Source organism: Sebastes fasciatus, chromosome 3 (genome assembly GCF_043250625.1).
Source record: "Sebastes fasciatus isolate fSebFas1 chromosome 3, fSebFas1.pri, whole genome shotgun sequence".
Taxonomy (NCBI): Eukaryota; Metazoa; Chordata; class Actinopteri; order Perciformes; family Sebastidae; genus Sebastes; species Sebastes fasciatus.
In genome coordinates this window covers 30182451-30204643 of record NC_133797.1, presented here as the reverse complement: position 1 = coordinate 30204643, position 22193 = coordinate 30182451, and the positions used below count along the sequence as shown (strand labels likewise).

At 39.4% G+C, this 22193-nt stretch overlaps 1 protein-coding gene across 7 annotated transcripts in view; it reads left to right on the top strand.

Moving 5' to 3' along the window:
• The window catches only part of tbc1d1 (TBC1 (tre-2/USP6, BUB2, cdc16) domain family, member 1), a 65868-nt gene that overhangs the window by 10716 nt on the left and 32959 nt on the right, over window positions 1-22193 (top strand). For all 7 annotated transcript variants that reach the window (XM_074630143.1, XM_074630146.1, XM_074630142.1 and 4 more), the window contains 5 exons: window positions 16408-17010; window positions 18909-18998; window positions 19097-19201; window positions 20807-20939; window positions 21423-21514. In XM_074630143.1, coding sequence (XP_074486244.1) covers window positions 16408-17010; window positions 18909-18998; window positions 19097-19201; window positions 20807-20939; window positions 21423-21514 — 1023 coding nt within the window. The remainder of the gene's footprint in view (window positions 1-16407; window positions 17011-18908; window positions 18999-19096; window positions 19202-20806; window positions 20940-21422; window positions 21515-22193) is intronic.

Sequence of the window (22193 nt, the reverse complement as noted above, 5' to 3'; positions counted from 1 at the left end):
GAAAATGTATTTGTAATTATTTGATAATTGAATCATTTAAAGGGACTGTTTGTAAGAATCAGAAATGCTTGTTAACAGCGACACCTGTGGCTGTTAAGTGAACGAAAGTCAGCGTCTGGCTCGCGCTTGTGCTCGCTCTACATAGACATGAACGAGCATCGCTCAAAAGTAGTTTGTGTTGGAGACTTGTCTGAACAGCGTAGCTACACGTGAGCGCGCATATGTGAGCGCGCATATGTGAGCGCGCATATGCGAGCGCGCATGGGACACGGACCCGGGTGATTTCTACGTGTAAGAAGTTACAAACAGTCCCTTTAAGGAATTGTGGCCAATTACTATTAAAGCCATTGCACACTGGGGGCATTTTTTTTTTTTCACACAACAATATATGTTTTCGAACTGTTGTTTTTGTCATGAATACATTCACACAGAACGTGAATATTATGCGGCGAAAAAGCGACATCCTTTTTTTGGGAACATTGTTGATTTTTCTGAGCTTTCATACTGCGAATTAGGGCTGATCCGAATGCTTCAAAGCTTCGACCATTGTCATGGTAATCAACCTCCAAATTAGTATTCAAATGCTTTGTTTTTTTTATGTAACTATGTAATAATGATGTATAAATCCCAAATAGCCCATAGCCTGCATTTGTGTGATCGTGATTTACTGAAAAAGTGTTGCAACTGTTGCAAATTTGCATAATTCGTATGAATCATTTTGATGTGTAATATTTGCAGCCGAGTATTTCACATTTTCGTGTCGTTTATTTGGCACCCTCCCGGCTATAAAGGCCCTTAGTTGTGCAAACACATCACCTTGGGTTCTTGCAACATATGATGGGCATTTTTCACTTTTTTTAATTTTTTGACTAAATGATTAATTGATTAATGAAGAAAATAATGTGCATATTTTTCTATAATGAAAATAATCATTAGTTGTTTTCTTACCAGTTGGCACAGTCTCATTTGTATCAGAGAAATCTGCTCAGTGCATCGTCCTCCTCGCTCATGGTGTTGCGCAACATGGTTTTTGTAACAGTGAATAATCATTCTAGTTATTAAAGGAGCAGTATGTAGCGCTGACAGCTAGCGTTTAAAATGGGTAACAGCAGTCCAAATTCAAAACGTTGGAGCTGTGGCCCGTCCGCTCCTCTGCTGTGACTGATAGTAGCGCATGTTTTCTCAATTTGAGGGTTAGCCTCCGGCCACCAGCAGTAGTCAGAATCACTTCACTGGCTGTGACCAGACCACAGAGGGATGTGCCGAGGCTTTTCAGGTCCGGTAGAATCTAACGTCATGTTATCTCTGTTGATCCAGTTCGTTTGCTTGCTTCCATGGCTGCAGAAGGATGTGTTTGCATGCCGATTTGTTTCATATATGGCATCGGTGTGTTGAAATGGGCAGTGGACGGGATCACACCTGCCAAAACAAAAACAGACGTTTTCGGACCGGAGTGGGAATTTCAAAGAAGAACATACTGGCTGTAGCGTTGTTGTCTATGATTTATGCCTGTAAATATATTACATATTGGTCCTTTTAAATATGGCATATGTCCTCAACTGGATGTTGTCAAAGCTGCTGGTTCTGTTAATCAGTGGCTTACTGACTGTCAGACTCTCTATAAAGTAGAGTACATGAAAATCCAGTCTGCTTAGCTCTTGTAAACACAAGCCAAATGTAGGTGTATGTAAGCGAGCGTGTGAGTGAGTCACGAGGATATCACCTCCAGAGTCATTGTGCTTATGCCAGGGTTTCACTCCTGGAAGAGGAGGCAAGCCGTTTCGTACGCCGTATTAGTCACATACTGTATAGTCTGTCTCGAGCTCTCACTTCAGCAGTCTGTCAGACTCCGTATCAGCATTTGAACTGAAGGGTAGTGTGGCCCTTTTTGCTGTTTTATTTGTGATATAGTTTTGAGTTGTGATGGAAAACTATGATATAGGTGGGGATGATGATAAGAGAGTATTTACTTGGTTTAATGAAAGATGTTGCTTGACAGAAATTCTCCAGAATGACTTGACTGAAAGGGCTGACATATAACTTCCTCAGATAAAACAACTGTCTTGTCTCAACTAAGAAAGTATTTCAGGCAGAATTTTGATCATGACAAAAAAAATGACTTTCAAAACAAAAGCGATTGGGGTTAATGATTATCCTAATTGTCCCAAAGAGAGACTATAGTGCTTGGAATGTCCTTCTCTGCCATACCCTCTTCTTGTAATCCCTTTGGTCTCACATGCTTTACCCTCCCTCTTCATGTGACACAGTCTTTGTTGTAATTTTAAACAAGCCTGTAAACTGGAGGCACCTTTCCTGTCTTTATATAACCGAGCGTCTGTCCTTGTCAGTCTGCTTTTTGTCTATTTATCTAGCAGTCTGTCTTTCCCTTGCTCGTCTCATCCGTCACCCTGTCAGTCTTTGAGCTACACCTAACAATCTTCTGAGATGAGAACATTATCTGTGAGCCTTACTGACCTCATTTATTCCTACCCAAGAGTTCATTCTGACTCAGCACAGCGCTCTGACAACAAGCCCCTACATTGTGTCCCTCTTATCACATTTGAATGAGTTCGTCATCTCTGCCTCGCTTGTCTTTGTGCTGTGAAGTAGCTCCTTAATCCCAATAGGCTGATGTCAATGTGCTGGACTCTTGTGGCGAACCAGTTCAGTCACCCTGTGGCTCTTCCTGCCTTACCCCCCCTCCACCCTCCACCCTTCAAATCTCTTTTCCTCTTTCTTTCTTTTGTGCTTCACTTTCTGTAAGTGGTGTTTCTCGTCTGTTATACGGCTCTTGTACTTTGGACTTCTGTGAGCTCTGGCTTCGCTCCACAAGACCCAGGCACATGACCATGAGAAGTGCAGAAATGGGACTTTTCGCTGGCTCGTCATCGCTGTTGTAGATTTTCTAGCTGGTGTGTGGTTTTCTGGGGGCATTCCTCTGAAACTTCTAATTTTGACCTCCTGGCATCTCTAGTCAGGCTCATAATAAGGGAAATGTCCAGTTAGGCTAGTGCGGTAAATTTGACATACAGTGTTTCTTTACAGTGTTTTGATTAAGATGGTGAATGAGAGTAGGGTCTGAAATTAACTTTTTTCATTATTTTATTTTTGGCACTATCTGCCACTTTTGAAATCTATGTGCTAAATGAAGGAATAACATTTTAGAACTGATATCATTCAAGGTTCGATATATTTTAAACAAAAAACATTATATGCATGGTAAATTACAGTGTTCAAATTACACTATAGCTTCCGGGGAGCCCTATTTTTCATGGGAGGGAGGGCACTGTATTTTGTTATTGTCATCTATAGTGGTTAATTGCATAAAAACACAATTCAAATGATTAGGAAATAAGTTATTGTATTTTTTGCTTTGATTAAAAAACGTTTTTGGCATTAGCAGTGGCGGGTGGCCTGACGATTTTACCCGCCACTGACAACAATTTACCCACATTTGGCGGTTGTCGAGCGCTAATTTCAGACCCCGATGAGAGTTATTTATATCTGTGTGTAGCTTTTGTCCATGTTTTACTAGTTTATTCATTAAAACAGATCATTTAGTAGGGTTAAAACTAGATACTACATTACTTTTGAGTGTCTAAGTTGATGATTCTATAAATTTGGGTTTAGGTAGACAATTGGAGTTACATTTGTTGAGCAAACTTCTTGTCATATCAGCCTAATGCTGTTTAATAAATGTGGAACTCATGGCTGTACTGGAGTCCCTCAGCCTTGTAAGAGGGAAACTAGATACAAAGTCTAGAAAGAGAGAAGTCGAATGTAGCCAAAGAGTCGAGAACGTTTGAGTGATGTAGACATACATCTATAAAATAAGCTTAATTTGTGTGCTTGTTTAATCATTTTGTCAGACAGTCCTGGTCTCTGACTATGCCATTCATATGATATTCTCTCCTTTGACCTTTTTGCTCTCTTTGACAAACACTGAAAAGTTTATTTTGTTTATTGCACTGAATTGCAGCTTCTCTTTTACCGGTGGTACTTGTGTAACTTCCTTCTTTTGGAGGTCAGTACAACAGTAGTTCTATTTAATACTGGTTTGGTGAGAGACAACATGCTTTTTCAATGTTGTTCCTCTGCGAGAGGCCAAGTTTGTGGGTCACAGCCTGAGGCTGCGTCCAACTGCCTTCCTGTCTGAGATCATGTACATGTTACGCAGAACAAGATGCTGTGTGTCTATAGCCAACACTGCCCTCTGAGGAGAAAACTCTCTCTCCACTCCTCAATCCTTTCAATCCACAACTCCAAATCAGATGTTTTAGCCTTGTTCAAGCAGTCTAAAATGGGGAAGTATTGGAATAAGAAATCCCAGAATGGTTGACACATGACGATGAGAACGTACAAAGAGTGTGTCTGTTTGCATTCATCAAAGGTGGAGAGATCCCCGGCATGCTATTAGTGACTACAACCATCATTTCTTAGAAACAGGTTATTGGTTTTCTCTCCCGCATGATCACAGAAACTGATTTAGGAAACGGTATACATTTCTTTTAAGGCTGCACAAACTATTATTTTCATTATCAATTTAATATGCTGATTATTTTCTTGATATATCATTTTGTCTGTGAAATGACAACAAAACTGTGAATAAATGCCCATCGAAAAATGACTCAAATTATAAAACAATTATCAAAACAGTTGCAGATTAGTTTTCTGTTGATCAGTTAATTCACTAATTGTTTCTATTTTTCTTTCAGTTTAACCTTCTTAAATGAGAAGCCACAAAAAATAACTAACAATTTAATTATTTGCAATTTTGCATCTCTTGGCATGTTTGTCATAGATAGTTAAGTGAAATTTACTTGTACAGAGAGAGGTTTCAACTTCAAAGGCATTAGGAAGGGAGTGACTTAATGTGAAAACAGTAGAGATAATAACATCATCATGCTGAGCAGTTTAGGAGCCGTTATCAGCCAAACAAAGCAGTGGGAGTGAAGCTGGCGTAGGTGGGCTGACTAGACGTGACCAGTACAATTAAGAAAAACAAATCCTCCTCCTCCTCCTCTTTACGGCCGTTCTGTGTCTTTAATGTGAGAGGAGAGGTACATGCAAGGACTAAATGTATCTGCTGGTTGAAGTGTTTCTGAGAATCAAGCAGTGAAAGCAGAAGGAAGAGGAAGGGGGTGGGGGGAGAGGTAAGCAAAACAGAGAGAGCTCTGTTGTTAGTGGACAGATAGCAGACTCCACTCTCATGCCAGGATGATTAAAAACAAGTAGACACTAGAAGCTAGAGGGTGAGAAAGATGGTGTCTGGGTGCCGATGAGGTTGGTAGACGGTAAACAGGTAGTAGGAAATTGTATGGTGTCTCTGAGTTTATGGGTAAAAGATGGCACAAAGAAGGGGGGGAAAATAAGCGTTTTAATAAAATGAAATGTAGCATTTCTGCTGCATAAGTAGGTTTGGGCAACACAATGAACACATTGGGAATCGGTCATGGGCTAAATCTCTCATTGGTTTCCGTTGTTTGCTGATCAAGTCTTATTTAAGTCTTATTTATCTGCCTCCTCAAGCATTCAAGACATCAGGGTTGAGGGAAATAAAACATAGTTGTCCAATGTAATGCAGAAATCATGGGTCAATGCAGTGCAGTTTTGGTGTCACTGGTTGATATGTTGTCAGTATATCGGATGAAAACATCGGCTATCAGTGATAAATGATGCTAAATTTGTGGCTCCTGGTAATTTGTTTGGGCTAAATGTACGGCCAAATGCTTAAGAGAGACTTTTGAATGCTGTGTATTCTAATGGAAGAAAATCACAGAGGTTCACTAGGTGTTATGATACACCCTGCACATTTTTTTGTTGCAGAGCACAAAGTAGGAAAGTTGAAAACTGAGTAGATGAAGTGCAAATCACCTGTCAAAAGACAAGAGGTAAACAAGGAGTGAGAACGGGTCAATGAAAACAAATCTGCATTCCTGTTTTTTTCATTGTGGCTGGTCACAACTGATCTTTCCGTTTCTCTCCCACTATCAATGTACTTATTGTCTTCAGTGTGCTTTATGTTTTTCTGTCTGAACAGGGTCTTAAATCACCAAAATATTGACCTATAATTCTGCCTCACTAGCTTCCAAGGCGTTAAAACAATAACCTCCATTATTTGTGCATGGTTGTAATAGAATCGGCAATATAGCCAGTGCCTATATGCACCTGCTTTGTTAGTTTTTATTGGATTATTTGGGGATTAAATCAGTCAAGTTTTATTTAGACTACCATGAAATATTTTCATTTTTTTAAATATAGTCATGCTATTAATGGTTTTCACTTGATTCAGATTCTACTAGAAAATATCAATCAACGTACCCAGTATGGGTTCATGACCTGGATCTTTTATGTACTATGTACGTATGTAACCATTGTTGCAAAACATATTCTATAGGTAAAATAACCAGTAGAACAGTAAAGACTCTGACTCAGACTCTGTTTATGTTTGGTGCCATACCTCCTGTGGGAGTGAGGCCCTTATCTTCAAAACAAGAACAGTTTATGAAAGCAGCGTGCTGCTCTCAGACATTTTATAATACAAAGTCAAATTTAGAGGCTGCAAAAGTCCCCTCTTATCCTGAGATGTTTAACTGTACTTCATGAATATAAATATACAGGCAAAAAAAGAGGAGGGTCTGTAAGAGTTCTTGGTAAAATGATTTAATGACACAGGCACACGCCACATACATGGAGTTGGCACATTGTGTCAAAGCATGTCCGCACTGTCAATCACGGAACACATTCATTGGCTGTTTGTCAATAAATTGCTAAAACGCCCTGAGGTAAAATATATTGTGATTCAAATTAATGTTGTAACTGAGCACAAGCTTTCTCTTTTCCTTTTTTGTCTCTTTTTCTGTGTATCTCTTACTCCTTCACTCTTTTTCCATTCTGTTGACATTAAAGGTCCAATTTGTATCCATTTATGAGAGGTTGAATCTATCTGTGCTGCCTCTGTGCTAAATTATTAAAGACCGGAGTCTTTAATCTGGTTCTTTTATCCGTACTTTTTTAACATTTTTGTGTAATTTATTATCACGTTACAGCCTCTCCCCTTCTCTCTAAGCAAAAGCGATACCTATTTCAATCTGCTCTGTCCGCCGTCTCTCATCCAGTGCCGCTATGTTTTAAACAAGCACAGCACGCTATCTCAACTAATAGTGAATTGTTACAAACAAGCTAAAACACAAACTGTCTGTATGCAGTCTAACTGTTTAGCTTAGTTTGCCATATATATTCAAATTTGTCAAATTCTTGTAAACTAAGCTGCTGGCTGAGACAAAGCAGCCAGGAGGCAGGAGGAATGACTGATACTGACTGATGTCTGTGGGCTTCATTCTTTATAAACTCCACTCAGTATTGTAGGAACACACTCTATTTATGTCAGGAATAGGATCTATTTTATTAACATTTTAGATTTGTTTCTAGTGAGATCTAACTGAGTTTATATAGTGACATTACTGTTGCTGCTCCAGAAACAACATTTAGTTTAGTTATTTAGTTATATTTAAAATATGCATCAATTCTAATCCTGTTCTAAATTTATTCTTTTTTAAAATGATATATTTTTAAAAAAAGCAATAATTTATTAATATCTATAGCCATTTTGATACATTTTTTGTTTGGTTTTGTCCCCTTGGTCACTCCTTATACAACAGGCCAAGTTTCTCAGTTGTTGCTCAGTATCCACAGAACAGCATTACATGTCACTAATGTCTTCAGGAACATGTTACAAAAAAGCTTTTAAACTCAATCCCAGAAAGCATTTACTGAGAGCATACTATTATGAGGCTGCCACATCCTTTAAATTTGTTATTTTAATAATTTAAAAAATAAAATCTGCATTACATTGCAGTTGCTGTGGTAGACAATCGTGACATACGTGTGCGTGATTTCTTTCGATAAAGCAAGTGATTGAGAAAGATTAATAAATCCTATAGAAAAGAAATCCTATAATCCTGTCCACAAGTTTATGAAATATCCTGCTAACTAAAACACAGACAAACCCCCGAGAACAAAATAATCACCTCCTTGGTGGAGATTATGGGTAGCAGACATAATTCATAAAGGTTATGTTGTTTGGCATGTCACCCAGGAATGTATTACTGAGTAATCCTCTAACTGCTGCGGTGGTTCAACAAGTACTCACGTCCTTTATTTACGTATACGTAATAGTTGCAATACCACACTCTAAAAGTATTCCTACTAGTAAAAGTCCTGCATTTAAAATCTTAAATAAAGGTGCCAAATTATAAACAGCCAAAAAAATACTGTAAATCAAAAGTGAAAGTACTCATTCGTGTAGAATGCTGTCTTTAAGGCCCTTCACACTCATGGTTCACCATGACGTTGTTTTTGGCCAATGACGCCGTTGCCCCCCTTGCTCGGACCACACCCATCTTCAAACTCCACCTTAATTTTGATCTCAACTACACACCTGTAAAATTTGCATCTTGAACAGTCTCACAGGGTTGTGACGCAATCGCGGGTTCAAACTACTCAAAACCGCATCTGTGTTACTTCCCGCTACAGCAGGTGTCTCCATGATGACACACACAGGCACAAAAGGTGAAACAATACAGGCGTCGCTGTCACGCTGGTAAATGTCCTTAATTGGCATCTCCCTTTCTCTCTAGTTGCACCCGTTAAAGTAGGACGACTCACATTTAAAGGACCAGTGTGCATGATTTAGTGGCATCTAGCGGTGAGGTTGCAGATTGCAACCAACTGAATACCCCTCCTCTCACCCCAGCCTTTCCAAGCATGTCAGAGAACTATGGTGGCCTTCAGGTAACATAAAAATGCGAATGGCCCTATCTAGAGCCAGTGTTTGGTTTGTCCGTTCTATGCTACAGTGGAATCATGGCGCACTCCGTGAAGAGGACCTACTAGATATGAAGGCCTCATTCTAAGCTAACAAAAACGATTCTTAGTTTCAGGTGAATATACACTAAAGAAAACATAGTTATGAATATTATATTCCATCTCTGCCAACAAATACCCCTAAATCCTACACACTGGTCCTTAAAGTATTCTTATAGATCTTTCTCATGGCAGACATTTTGGCTTGTCACAGTGGATTAATGACGGCAGCATTACATTTGGAGCAGGTCCTGGTATTGTGCACGCTGGCTCACTTTAATAGCTTACTGGGACGCTTAACGGAACTGAGACATTTATTAGGTTATTGTTATTATCTTATTGTTTATTACTGTGCTTTTCCTGCTATGACAAGTCAAAATGTCTGCTGTGAAAAAGGTCTATTGATATGTTGAGATTGGCGACCCCACAAAATGACCATAATTCCCACCAACTTCAGTCGGAGCAGAGATCCGATCAGTTAACTGAGAACACCTGTGTGAGTCTGCAGAGCCTTTAAAGATTATTATTACCAGTCCATTAATGTAGAAGCATTTTAATGTTGGAGCTGGTTGGATTTTTAAATACGTATTATACTGTTGGGTAGTTTAATCTTTAGCAATACATCACATTTTAGCTGATCATATGTTTTTGATGTAAATTCTGCATCTGCAAAGTAACAGCAATTACAGGTATCAGGTAAATGTAGTGGAGTAAAAAGTACATTTCCCTCTGAACTGAGTGTAGTACCGCAAAGTTGTACTCAAATTCAATACTTGAGTAAATGTACTTATTCACTTTTTCACCACTGTACTGCTGTTTTTGAGAAAGGGTCAAACCCATTCATGACACTTAGCTGATCCTGTCTTACAGCAGAAATAAGAAACAAAATGAGGCAGGTATTGTTTTGATAAAAGAACAGGAGTGAGCACATCTCATACCGAGGCAAGACACAGCAAGACCTGGTCTGAAGTGTACAGTCTGTGAGATTGCAGTTTCTGTAGCTGCTCAGGCAGCTCACGTTAATGACATCACTGATGTGACTCAACCATTGCTTCTGCTTTGCTCGTCTACTTCCTCATTTTTACTCCTTGGTCTGGTTCGCTGCCAGTTTGGTGCAGCAGACTGGGCCCACAATAAGAGAAGCGTGTGTGTGTTGGCAGCCAAAGGTTAAAGTCTGACTTGTAAGTTGTTTTTGTGGATGATAATGATATTTTCTGTAGCATAATATCTTTTGTTCATTGTTTGTTTTTTAAATAAATTAAAGTAAGGAAGTAAAAAAGGCTCAAAATCATAACAAACCCCAGAACTGTTGTTTTAGCAGCGCCCTGATCTTCCTGCATTATTTAGCATAATTAACTCATTGGCCCTGTTCAGACCTGGTATTAACATGCGTCCTGAGTGATCCAATCACAAGTGGACAGCTCTAAGTACAGGTGTGAAGCAGTGGCAGCTGGTGACTCAAAAAATTGGGGAGGACAGGAAGAAAACCAACCCACGGTGTCATGTTATTTTATTAAATTATTTCTTGTATTTTGAACTTGCACCTCCATTTTATGTATTGGATTTTTATTTTTTCATTTTTATTCTGTAAATCTTTTAATCTGGAAAGAACTTTGTGCTTAAGTTTGACAAGTGTTATATAAGTTATTATTATTATTATAATACTACACTTGTTGCCTAGGCTACTTATTTACTTATCTCTACTTTCTTATGTAAAACGAACTAAGCAGTAAAACAATGGCTTATAAGATTTCTTATAAACAATCACTGCATCCTCGGGCTGGGAATAAACCTTATGTGTGTAAAGTGTCACTGGAAGCCTGTCTGTAAACTGCTGCCTGTACAGCAGTCCGTTGCCCACAAAGGATCCAGAGCAGCACGTCGGACCGCTGCACGTTTCCGTAGCTCTGCTGTGTGTCCAGTCTGTCCAGACAGCTGATGACAAGGCCTGAGCCTCCATTCACTCCCCGGCGTGGTTCAACTCCTGCCGCGCGCCCCAGCCAGGCAGCCTTGGCCCTGGCTCAGCTGTCTGGACTGACCCACGGAGGGAATACGGTGGCGTGCAGCGGTCCGACGCGCTGCACTGTCAGTTGCTGCACTGGACGGTTTTACTCCATGATGTTTTTTAAATTACTAACCTCAAACTTGTTGTTTTCATTTTACTGACTTGTAAAGTGTACAGAGACTCTCTGAGTAATGTGCACTTTAAATAAACTGAAGTTGACACACAATCGCAGAACAACAAGAATGGAAACTTCCTACTAAGACTAACCTTGAGTTCTTCGTTTTTAGTCTGTGTGTTACTGGAGTTCTAATTATGTATATTTATATAGAGGAAGTTGTCCTAGGTAGTAGCCTAGGAAATGTTGATGGATTTGTGAAAACATTAGTCATGTTTGTCAAAGTAGAAAATACATTAAACATGGAATTGCATGAATAACCACTGGTCCCTCACTCAGAGACACTGAGCTACAGCAGCTTAATGCTTCAGGCTGCAGTCCGCCTCACTGAGTTTAATCAGTTATTTTGCTACAGTAGGATGAGAGCGGATCTTTCTCTGTATATTGGCCTTTAGTTACAGTGTTGATGTTGCAACTGCTGCCAATTATCAGCAGTTATCAGGCTACAAGTGAACAGCACAGAGTGTCCCCGCTGTATAGAAGAAGGATCACTGAGTGAATGTGTTTGTAACAAAACACAATAAAGGTCATCTGGGTGACAGTGATCTTAATTCGAGGATATCCAGCAAACAGTCCAGATCGACGTTTAATTGAGTATTTACAAACCAAAAGGAACCTGTGGTGCAGCGAGATGCCACCTTTACAGGTTTTTACTGCTTTGCTGATATTTTTATTTTGGTTGACAATGATCAGCGACAGTTCTAAAGACTTTTGTTGGATGCAGGGCTCACCGAAATACTTCGAAACTTCAACCATTGCTACGGTAATCAACCTCCAAATCAGTATTCAAATGCTTCGTTTTTTTATATATACAATATTTATTTATATATATAAGTATGTAATAATGATGTATTAATCCCCAAATAGCCCATGAAATAAGGAATAATCCCACAACATCATTCATTATTCATATTCAACATTAATTATTAGTTATTCTCAGACAGAAGCGCTGTTTGTTATGTGTAGAGGTGCAAGTGTGTACAGTAGTGTGGCAGCGATACTGTCCCAAAACTGCAAAAACCTTCAAATATTTCTCACCGAAGCTTCGAAGCCCAAAAAATATTATATTCGGGACAGCCCTAGTTGGATGTCACTTTTTTCAGCTACTCCTGCTTTTCTTTAACTGTATCATTAATATCTGTTAAGAAACTGAGTGAGCCATGATATTCATCGTCAAACATGCACGCTTGAACCTGAATAGTTTTTTGCTTGTTACTGTATTCCTTTCAGACTGACTCAGTGATTCAGATTAAACCATGATTGTGGTGCATCTGAATGATTAGTGTATGTTATCAAACCAATACTGATAACGACTTGGAATGACTCACAATTGTCCTCACAATAGGCTTGTGAGTGAATGACATATTTGTCATGTCATATTTTTGTCAGACTATGACTGTTGGGAACACAAAGTATAAGGATTAATAAGAGAATTGATTTATTGCTGCAAGAGTGGTTTGAGATGCTGAACGTTCTTTCGCTATTTAAAAACATTTTGTTTACAATTTGTAACTGACTTGATAACAAGCTGACCAACGGCACCATTTGAAGCGAACAGTCTAAATACTAAAATGTTACATTCTGGGTGAAGTGTCACTTTAAGGTTGATTTAAGGTTGGCTGTTGACCTTTTGCGCCAGGCCTGTTTATTAGGGCTGTACCCAAATCAGACTTTCTTATTCATATAGACTATCTGGCAATTCGAAAATCCATTGGCCTGAGTTTCAGTGATGATTTCGACCACATTAACATAGTCAAATGTGGTCCGCCACTGTTTCATAATGAACCGAAAGTAATTTTACACTTCTCAACCAGTGGGGTCCGCACAGACTGTCAGCTGGGACGGACTGTCCTCAGTGCGAGGGGTCTGCGGCGATGTCGGCACACCACCCGACCCTTGTTGAACCACGTTTACCATGCTTGGGTGTGACCTTTTTGCTGTGTCATCAACCAACAACCAATGTGTTTATGATTAATTTGTTTATAAAAGCACAAAGTTCTGCATAAATCTAGTCTCTTAAAAGAAACGACGACTCGACAAGAATTTTAAGTCGACTGACGGCTCACTGACGATGATTCAACTCATCGACTTTCAGCGTTTATGTGTTCTTATACTTCCGTTTGTCCATTGCTTGTTTGTCTTTTAAACTGGCACAAGCCATGTGTCAGACTGTTTTAATGGTCATGGAAATCCTCTGTGTTAGTCATGGAAAGAGTGGTTACAGAAAAGGATTTTTGTGTGAGCGAGAGCCCTGTGTTACGGTTCATTTGTTCTAGGCTGTCCTCAATTAACCCACTTATCTGCAGACATTAGGCTCGGGTTAAAAAGAATAGCAACACATCTGCATCACAAAATGAAGAAATAATCTCGTTGCTAAATATTTGGATGAACAGGAAGTGCTTTTTGCATTAGATTTTGCTCAATCATCTACAAACGACAACAATATATGTTGTAGCCACGGTATGTTCTCTGTCTTACAGAGCAATTATTTTTTTGAGTGTGAGTCTGGTGTAGGAATAATGAAAGGCCCAGTTGTGAACATAAATATCCAGGAAGCCAGACAAGAGCAACAAAGCATTTTCTGCTGCTCTGCTCTGTTTCTGTTGCTGCTCCTATCTGTGACGTATGACTATTAGTGCTTACATAGGTTATATAAACTACATTCACAGCCAAGTAATACAAAATCAGTATAACACATAACCTCTCTCTTTATTACAGTTTCCTGGATAAAGTTTATGGATGGCAGTGAGTGTGTATAATTGCTCAAAAGAAAGTGAACGTTTCCAACTCGCCATCCGCCATTTTTTAAAATAACGAACTGCTACATCCTGACTGCTGGACCCATTTCAGCCAGAGACACAGTGTTTGGAGGGACAGAGAGGCAGAGCTGTGGCTCTGTGGTCCACCTCGCTACTGTTATGCAGCTGCAATTGTTGATATCAATGGGGTGTTGATATTAAAAAACAGTTCAGCTGCTGAGTAAACATAACATAAAACCTACCGCGGTGAACCAAACAGTGTTGCTCGTGTCCCACTGCTTATTCCTTACATGCATCCCAAGATGAAAGAGACTAACTGGTATTTAAGTATTTTATACTCTCATCAACCTGGGAGTGGGCAAATATGCTTGCTTTATGCAAATATGTGTATATATTTATTATTGGAAATCAATTAACAACATAAAACAATGACACATATTGTCAGAAAACCTCACAGGTACTGCATTTAGCATAAAGAAATATGTTCAAATCATAACATGTGCGAGTGTGTACCCCTGTTTGCGTATCTGAGTGTGTATTTTTGTGTTAATGCCAAAATGAGTATGTATAAGTGTGTGTGGAGGATGGAAGTAGTCACAGTTCATGGGTCTTCAGAGCAGACCAAGAATAGATGGATCCATTCTGAAAAGGTCTGTCTCTCCGTCTCTTTCACTCACACATGCACACAAACAGTGGCCTGCCGAGAACGTTAAGTTTGCACATACTGGTAAACATTCAGCTTTAAATAGTTTTATAAGAAATAAAAAGTAGAAATTGCAGAGAAAAAAACGGGTAACCAATGTTCATTGAGAGAGAGTGAAGAGGAAAAAGTGAAAGGAGGGGTCAGGAGGAAAGGAAAGAAGGGAATCAAATAAAGGGAATGTGAGTACAAAGCCTGCTTTGAGACTAAAGGTCCCAATTCGGCTTCTTTTCAACACACGAAGACGTCACAAGGGCGGCTCTATTCCAGGGAACCATAACACACATTACACCATATGGCAGGTTAGCTCATAGTGAGGTGAAGAAAACCTGTGTTTCACACAGTTTGTTTTTATTTCAGTGTTTATCCACTATTGCTACTGTGGTGTAGGCTGCCACCTGTTTCTGGATGTGTGCCATCAGTGCTGGGGCAGTATGAGCACCCAGTCAAATACCACCTGTAGAAATGAAGAGGGCAGTTAATATTTATTAAAGTACATGAAGAGACAGCCTTTATTGTGGCAATGGATATGAGGGCACTGTGAACTGTTTATAGGCAGATGTTTATTTTAGCCTTTGTTTTACATTAGGTTTAGTATACTATAAAAATAAGTGTGCAGAAACTTGAAGAAAGCAGTGTCTAGGGCGGCTGTACCGAATAGTTCAAAGCTTCATTCATAACGTTGATATTCAATAAATCAGCCGTTGAATGCAGCACATCTAACCCTAACCCATTGGTTGGGCGGGTTCGAGTAAGCTTACTAGAAAATATCACGGGTTTGGGCGGGCGGGTGACAAAGCAGTGTTACGAGTCAGTTATTAATAATTTACAGAAGCATTGCGTGCAATAGTCCACCATCCACTTCTGTCGCTGTCTCTCAAACACACACACACACACAGAGCGCCGCATTGTATTTATGTTGACGAAGCTGTCGAGTTGAGGATTCAATTTGAGGATTTTGTTTGAGGAGTTTTTATGTTTTTTAGGGTAATGACAACATAAAATATGATGACAGACATTCAAAGCTGCTTCGAAAATCTCAATTGAAGCTTTGAATGTAAAAAAAAAAAAACAAGACTTGGTCAAAACCAAGTATATGGCTGGACCATGCACATGAAATAGGCCATGCCACTGCTGGATCTCGTTTCATTTTAGTAACTAGATCGCCTAGTTTGACAGCTTGGTCCAAGTTTCGTGAGCTGGACGCCTCGTGCTGAACGGGTTCATTTGCATGACGGACTGTTCGCAGCCTTTTCATTTTGAAAGAGTAACAGCCGATGAGGAAACTCCAACACTCGGCCGACCAATCGTGTAACTTCATCACTCACTCAGTGACAGACTTTTGTGTTTGTAGGGCTGGCCCTCTGCAGTCCAGCCAAAAATACCTTCAAGTCGGTACGGCCCTAGCAGTGTCGAAGTTTACTGGTCAAAATCTGTGAATTGGCACCGTTGTTGCTCCACAAAATCATCTTCATAGAAGTTGCAAACAATGACAAAGTTCTTTTGGACACATGGGTGAAACAATTTCAAAGTATTTGACAGTGTCCAAATGTAGAGCATCAGATACATGTACATACGTAGTCTGGCAAAAATAGAAGACATCTATAGGTTAAGTGTTCTGGTGCAATTTCCTGTCTATTTGTAGCTGCATTGATGAGTTTGTATACATTCCCTTTGTTGATCGGGAATGAAGACAGATTGGTTGCTGCATCTGGTGTAGTTTCACCTTTACTTTAGGCTTCATTGTTGTATCATGTGCTCCAAAAGTGTTTTCAAGGTTGTTTGTCTTTTTTTATGCTAAAATGGATGTGATCATAAACATCAGGTTAACTGTCATGCAACTCCAGAATGTTTTTTTTTTCAGTAGTTACAAGTTCTCGTCTCCTGCTTGCTCTCCATCCAGGTTCCTGAGATCATCAGTACGTTGAGGCAGGCTGGCAAGAGTTCGGCACGCAGCGATGAGATCGCCACCGTTTCCAACAAAACTTCCTCCGGAAGCGGCGATTCTTCTGAAACATGTGTTTCTTCTCACCCCATAACGACAACCTCCGCGGCAGCCTCTGCGGCAGCCTGTGCTGCCTTGTCTCCGACTGCCTTTGCCAAGAAGTTCGAGGTGCTGTTTTGCGGCCGCGTGAGTGTTGCTCACAAGAAAGCTCCTCCTGCCCTCATTGATGAGTGCATCGAGAAGTTCAGCCAGTTGCATGGCTCAGGGACGAGCGACAAAGGAGGAAATACTGGGGGATTGGTGGGTGGGCTGAAGAGGGTATTAAGCTTTCAAGCCAATGGACTCGGTAGTAGTGACGTTGATAATGCTGCTGCAGGGAGCCCAATCGCCGGGAGACCTCCTGTCCTGTTTAAAAAAGACCCCAGCTTTCCCTGCCTGCAGGCCCTGGATGAGAATGGACTCTCACCTGAGATCTCTCACACCAACACTACTGATGCACACAACCACTCCGCTGGAGTACAGCCCACCAGCCTGCAGGAGAACAGGACCATGCTGTTTATGGTAAGGTTCATGGGAACTCTAAGTACTCCCATTTTTATACTCTTTGATAGTTAGAACCCATTACAATAATTGCTTCCCAAGAAATCACACTAAATCTATATGTACATATATGACTATATGTATACATGTATACATATAGTCATATAAATAAACAATATATATATATATATATATATATATATATAAAGCACCAATGACTAACAATAAAATAAGAAATAAAATAAAAACTTCTTTGTGGAAGTCAAGTGTTCTTGAAATGTAAACAATACAAACAGTGCAAAGAAAAAAATAAATACTAAGTAGATATACCTGGACTGGATGATTATATACAATATGTACATGTATACATGTTTATGTACTGTATGTACAGCATGTAGGATTTCAGGTCCACATCAATCCTTTATGCATTGTCTACAGACATGCACAACACCGAAGAAAGTGTCAAATTGTCACACACACAAACTTTAATAATTTGGGGCTCATTGACTCACACAAAAGTGTACCGGACCTTGGCTTTTAGTTACAGAAGGAAAAACAGTAAAGATTTACACCTTTTCTGCAAAGGAAAATGCAATAATGCAAAAGAAAATGTTGACTTCCTGCACATTGTCAGCATTGAGTTTGTTAGAAATGCAACATTTCAGTCATGGACCTTCATCAGGCAAGTTACCAAAGGAAAAAACTATTTTGGGTGGTGCAGCAGCCTCATGCTGTGTGTGAATGGTAGTCCAGGATAGGCTTGGTCCTTCAGTAAAATTAGACATCTCTTTAAAGATATTTATCTTTTAATACCTTATCTCAGTATGAAGGGGAAAAAAAACAATTTCCATTTTCGTAGTTGATTGTTTCAGATTGAGCCGAGGCAGAGGTTAAAAACATTCCCATTCAGCATTATTGCACATTGATTTTCACCACCACATTGAATTCACAACTATTTTAAAGAAGCACACTGCTTTTCAGACAAACGCTCTTTAGTGTGGGTTTTTCCAGCTCACACACACGTCTCAGAAGTCTTTGTTGAAAATAAGTTTGCGAAAGTGCAATTTTGGATTCCCCTAAATAACAAATCGAAATCCCGTTATGACTCAGCAAGAGCAAATGCTGACTGCTGCTCAAAATAAGCTCAGTCACACTCACCTAATTCACCTCTAGGTGACCTCAGTGACCTGCTGCCAACAGTTTTCCTGTTTGTCCTCCAGGCAGGAAATGGTGACCACTGGCACAGGAACCACCAGGGCCTGTCGCTGCCTCTCTCAGCAAATACACACATATTATTGACACTGATGATACATCCTGTTGCTGACATGAATAGTAGGCAGAATGATCTCATCCTGGTGACATCATAGCCTAAGAGTAGTATGAAGACACAGATTTAATCCCCCTTTTTCTCTAGAAAAAGTCTGATTATGTGATTCATATTTGATACAATAGAACAGCGAAGGGCAACTTGTTCACAGAGAGAATAGCTGTACTTGGGATTTAACAGACATGAGATCACTTGCCTATTATGAACCACTAAGTCCCTTTTGAGGTTTAGAAGTGACAGTGACTCATGTCGTGAATGGGGATATCCCCTAAAGCAGAATTGTTCAGAATCCATTGGTACTTTTTGAAAATAGGAGAAATGAAACTTTTTCATTTGAAAAATCTGATTGTTTAAAAATGAATTAAAAATATTACTTTCAGGCTCCCTTTTTTATCACGTAATCATTGAGACAGATATCTCAGCCATATCTATTTAAGTCTGTGAGGCTCATTATTGCTGTCAAAACCACACCACAAACCTCACCACACACACACTACAGACCGCAAGCCCATGAGACCACATGCACACACAGAGAGACACTTAGTTTCAAGAGTCTAACTGTTCTATCTTTGTGTTTTTCTTTTTGTTTTAGATCGGCAGGTCTCAGATCTACTTGGTTAGTCCGGACACTAAGAAAGTTGCCATAGAGAAGAGTTTCAGAGAAATCTCCTTCTGCTCACAGGTATGAATGAAGCACTACGCTTCTACACGTCATTGTCTGTTTAGGCTTGTGTGTGATTTTGTAAACCTATCCTGAAACACCTGATCTTTTCTTTCCAGGGTATTCGTCACGTGGATCACTTTGGCTTCATTTGCAGGGAAACAGTGGACGGAGGAAGCTGCCACTTTGTTTGCTACGTTTTCCAGTGCACCGACGAATCACTGGTGAGAGACGCATAATGAAGGGAGAGCATAGTAGAACATGGCAAGAAAAGGATGAGACATAAAAATACATAATAATTCACATGTTTTGCTCTTTTTGAAATCCAAATAGGCACATTTCTGTTGGTACAATTCATTCCTTCATAATATACATCTACAAACCTGAAAACATCTTTTGTATAATTGTTAATGCCAACACAATGCACAGTTGAGCATTATGTGTAATAATTTCACATATCAGTATTTCCCCTCAGTGTTCATATTCGGTCATCCCTCTCAGTTTAATTTAACACCTCAAGTTTGCTAAAGCTTGAGGTGTTAAAATAAAGCTGCAACGATTAATCGATTAGTTGTAGGACTGCATAATTAATCGAAATTTTATCAAGATCGTAATATGGCCTTCTGCAATTTTCCAATCGCAGGAGGCGCAATATTTGTTAAAGGCAAAATGTATGTAAAAATATGATTTTGAATTAGATATTGTTGTGCTGCAGAGATGTCCTGGCCTGCACATCATATTCATATTGTTTGGTACAGATCCCTGCAACAAATCACATCATAATCATTTAAATAAGTTTTTATATGAAAATGAAAATAATGATGAAAACATTATCAATCCCTCTAATATAGCAAATCATATCGCAATTGCAATATCATTCAAAATGATCTCCGTTAGATATTTTTTCAGAATCATTCAGCCCTAATTAGTTGGCAAGTATTATAATAATCGCAACTATATTTATGATCAATTAATCGGTTTGAGTAATTTCTTAAGGAAAAAAAGTCAAAATTCTTTGATTCCAGCTTCTTAAATGTGAATATTATCTGGTTTATTTACTCCTGTATGACAGTAAACTGAATCTCTTTGAGTTGTGGACAAAACAAGACATTTGAGGACGTCATCTTGGGCTTTGGGAAACACTGATCGACATTTTTCACCATTTTCTGACATTTTATAGACCAAACAACTAAACGATTAATCGAGAAAATAATCGACAGATTAATTCGACAATGAAAATAATCGTTAGTTGCAGCCCTAGATTTAAATCTGATTAAATTCTGCTCTAATCTTTTAGACTTATGACTCAGTACATCTGTGCTCCACTGAGTCATGGTGTGTTAAATGGATCAGTTTGATAAGAAGCCTTGGTCATTAGACGGATGTACTCGGTTGTATAATAGTCAGCTAATGTTGCAGTGTGATTAGATTATACCAGATACTTACTGTAATTCTTGTGACAATGAGTCAGTATTTGACTTCTGCCAGAGTAAACTGGACAACCTGTGGGAAAAACTGCATATCCTGTTTACTTTACTTTTATTTTTACTTCTGCCTGTTTTAAACTACATAAAAGACCCGGATCTCCCACATACTGTATATTGAAACTTACCCTGAATTGGAACATGGGCGTTTGGGGCACAGAAACAGAATGGATCCTAAATATATATTTTTAAAAAACAATATTATTCCTGTGCTCAAGAATGGGATATGCTAATATGAATAAATACGGGGAGAATCAAACTCATAGATACACTGACAGTATTGAAAGGCGGTATGTTGACGGATGGATGAAAACAAGCATAAAGAAGACTGTTTTGCTCTTGTAGGTGGATGAGATCATGCTGACTCTGAAGCAGGCGTTCTCTGTGGCCGCCCTGCAGCAGAATGCAAAGACCCAGAGCCAGCAGTGTGACAGCTGCCCCATGCAGCAGCTCCACAGACTGTGTGAGAGGATAGAAGGTAGAAAACTGTCCCTGGGCTCCAGTTTAAAAGAGTCATTTTGTTCAGCCAGTGTACATCACATTCACCTCTTTAAATAATTTAACTACTGTGGCATAAGGCTGAACCTAGCAGTGGATTAGTACAATAAATATTTGATATTTGAATTAATGCGAGTTGACACTTTTGGTGTGCTAGCTTTTGTGTGAAAAACAGTTGACACCCATCAGACAACACTACTTTCACACAACAAATGTTTCAAAGCTGTTACAATGGAGGAAAAGTTAATAATGCATGCCCACAATTATAATGAGGCTTTCAATTTTGTCTTTGTTTATTTGTCACAATTGTATTTACATTTGTTTATCTATATAAATAACTGCATCCTAATGGATATAAGGGCATATAATGCTGCTGAATTATGTGACCAATGAACTAACAACAAATTTGATGAGAGATTTGTCTTGTCTGCGTGTTTTTATTCTGCATTTGCATATTTTTCAGGTCAACACCCATATAAAACCAAGCTGGAGCTTCAGAAACATTTGGCCACTCTGGACAACGAGGAGCAAGCGTCAGTCTTTGAAAACACTATGGTAACGTGTCTGTTCTGTCTGTGCTCCTGTAGGCCAAAGTGTGAATTCCTAGAGTTCCTTTTGAGAAACAAACCAGTCAGTCTGCAATTTCATCTCAAAGCCCCGGAAACGGAAGTCAGAGCGTCTTTAGCTTCTGTACTGTGAAGCGTATTTCACAGTGGAACAGAATATTTGAGTGGTGGACAGTTACAAGAGGGATTTAAACAGAGACAGTTCAGAAAGGAGATGGCGCATTGAGAGTCATTTTTCTGTATCAGTTTCATGTGGGTTTCGCCACTGTCCCGCCCCTTTAGGAGACTAGCGGCATGTCCTGAGTCTATTAACTCCAATGGGAGAAGTGAACGTGAACACAGATTATGACTGATTCTTTCGCCCCATAGTCACCAAAGTAAATGCTGGATCCATTTTTCACAAGCCGCATATCTCTCTCATGGCAATTTTCAGACGGAAAATCAGGAGAAATTTAACTTTGTTCGAGACCTTTCTCTTAGGAGACAGGAAGTGTATACAATTTGAAACCCCTGGCAGAGCTTGTAATGTGTCATCTTTGCTCTAAATTAAATCCTTTGCATTTGATTGGACTACTAAGAAGTAGGCGGGCTTAGAGTTCAACGCGATGCAGAGCTGCAAAGGACTGTTGGCTCCGCACACACCTCCCCGGACCCTCACCTGTTAGATC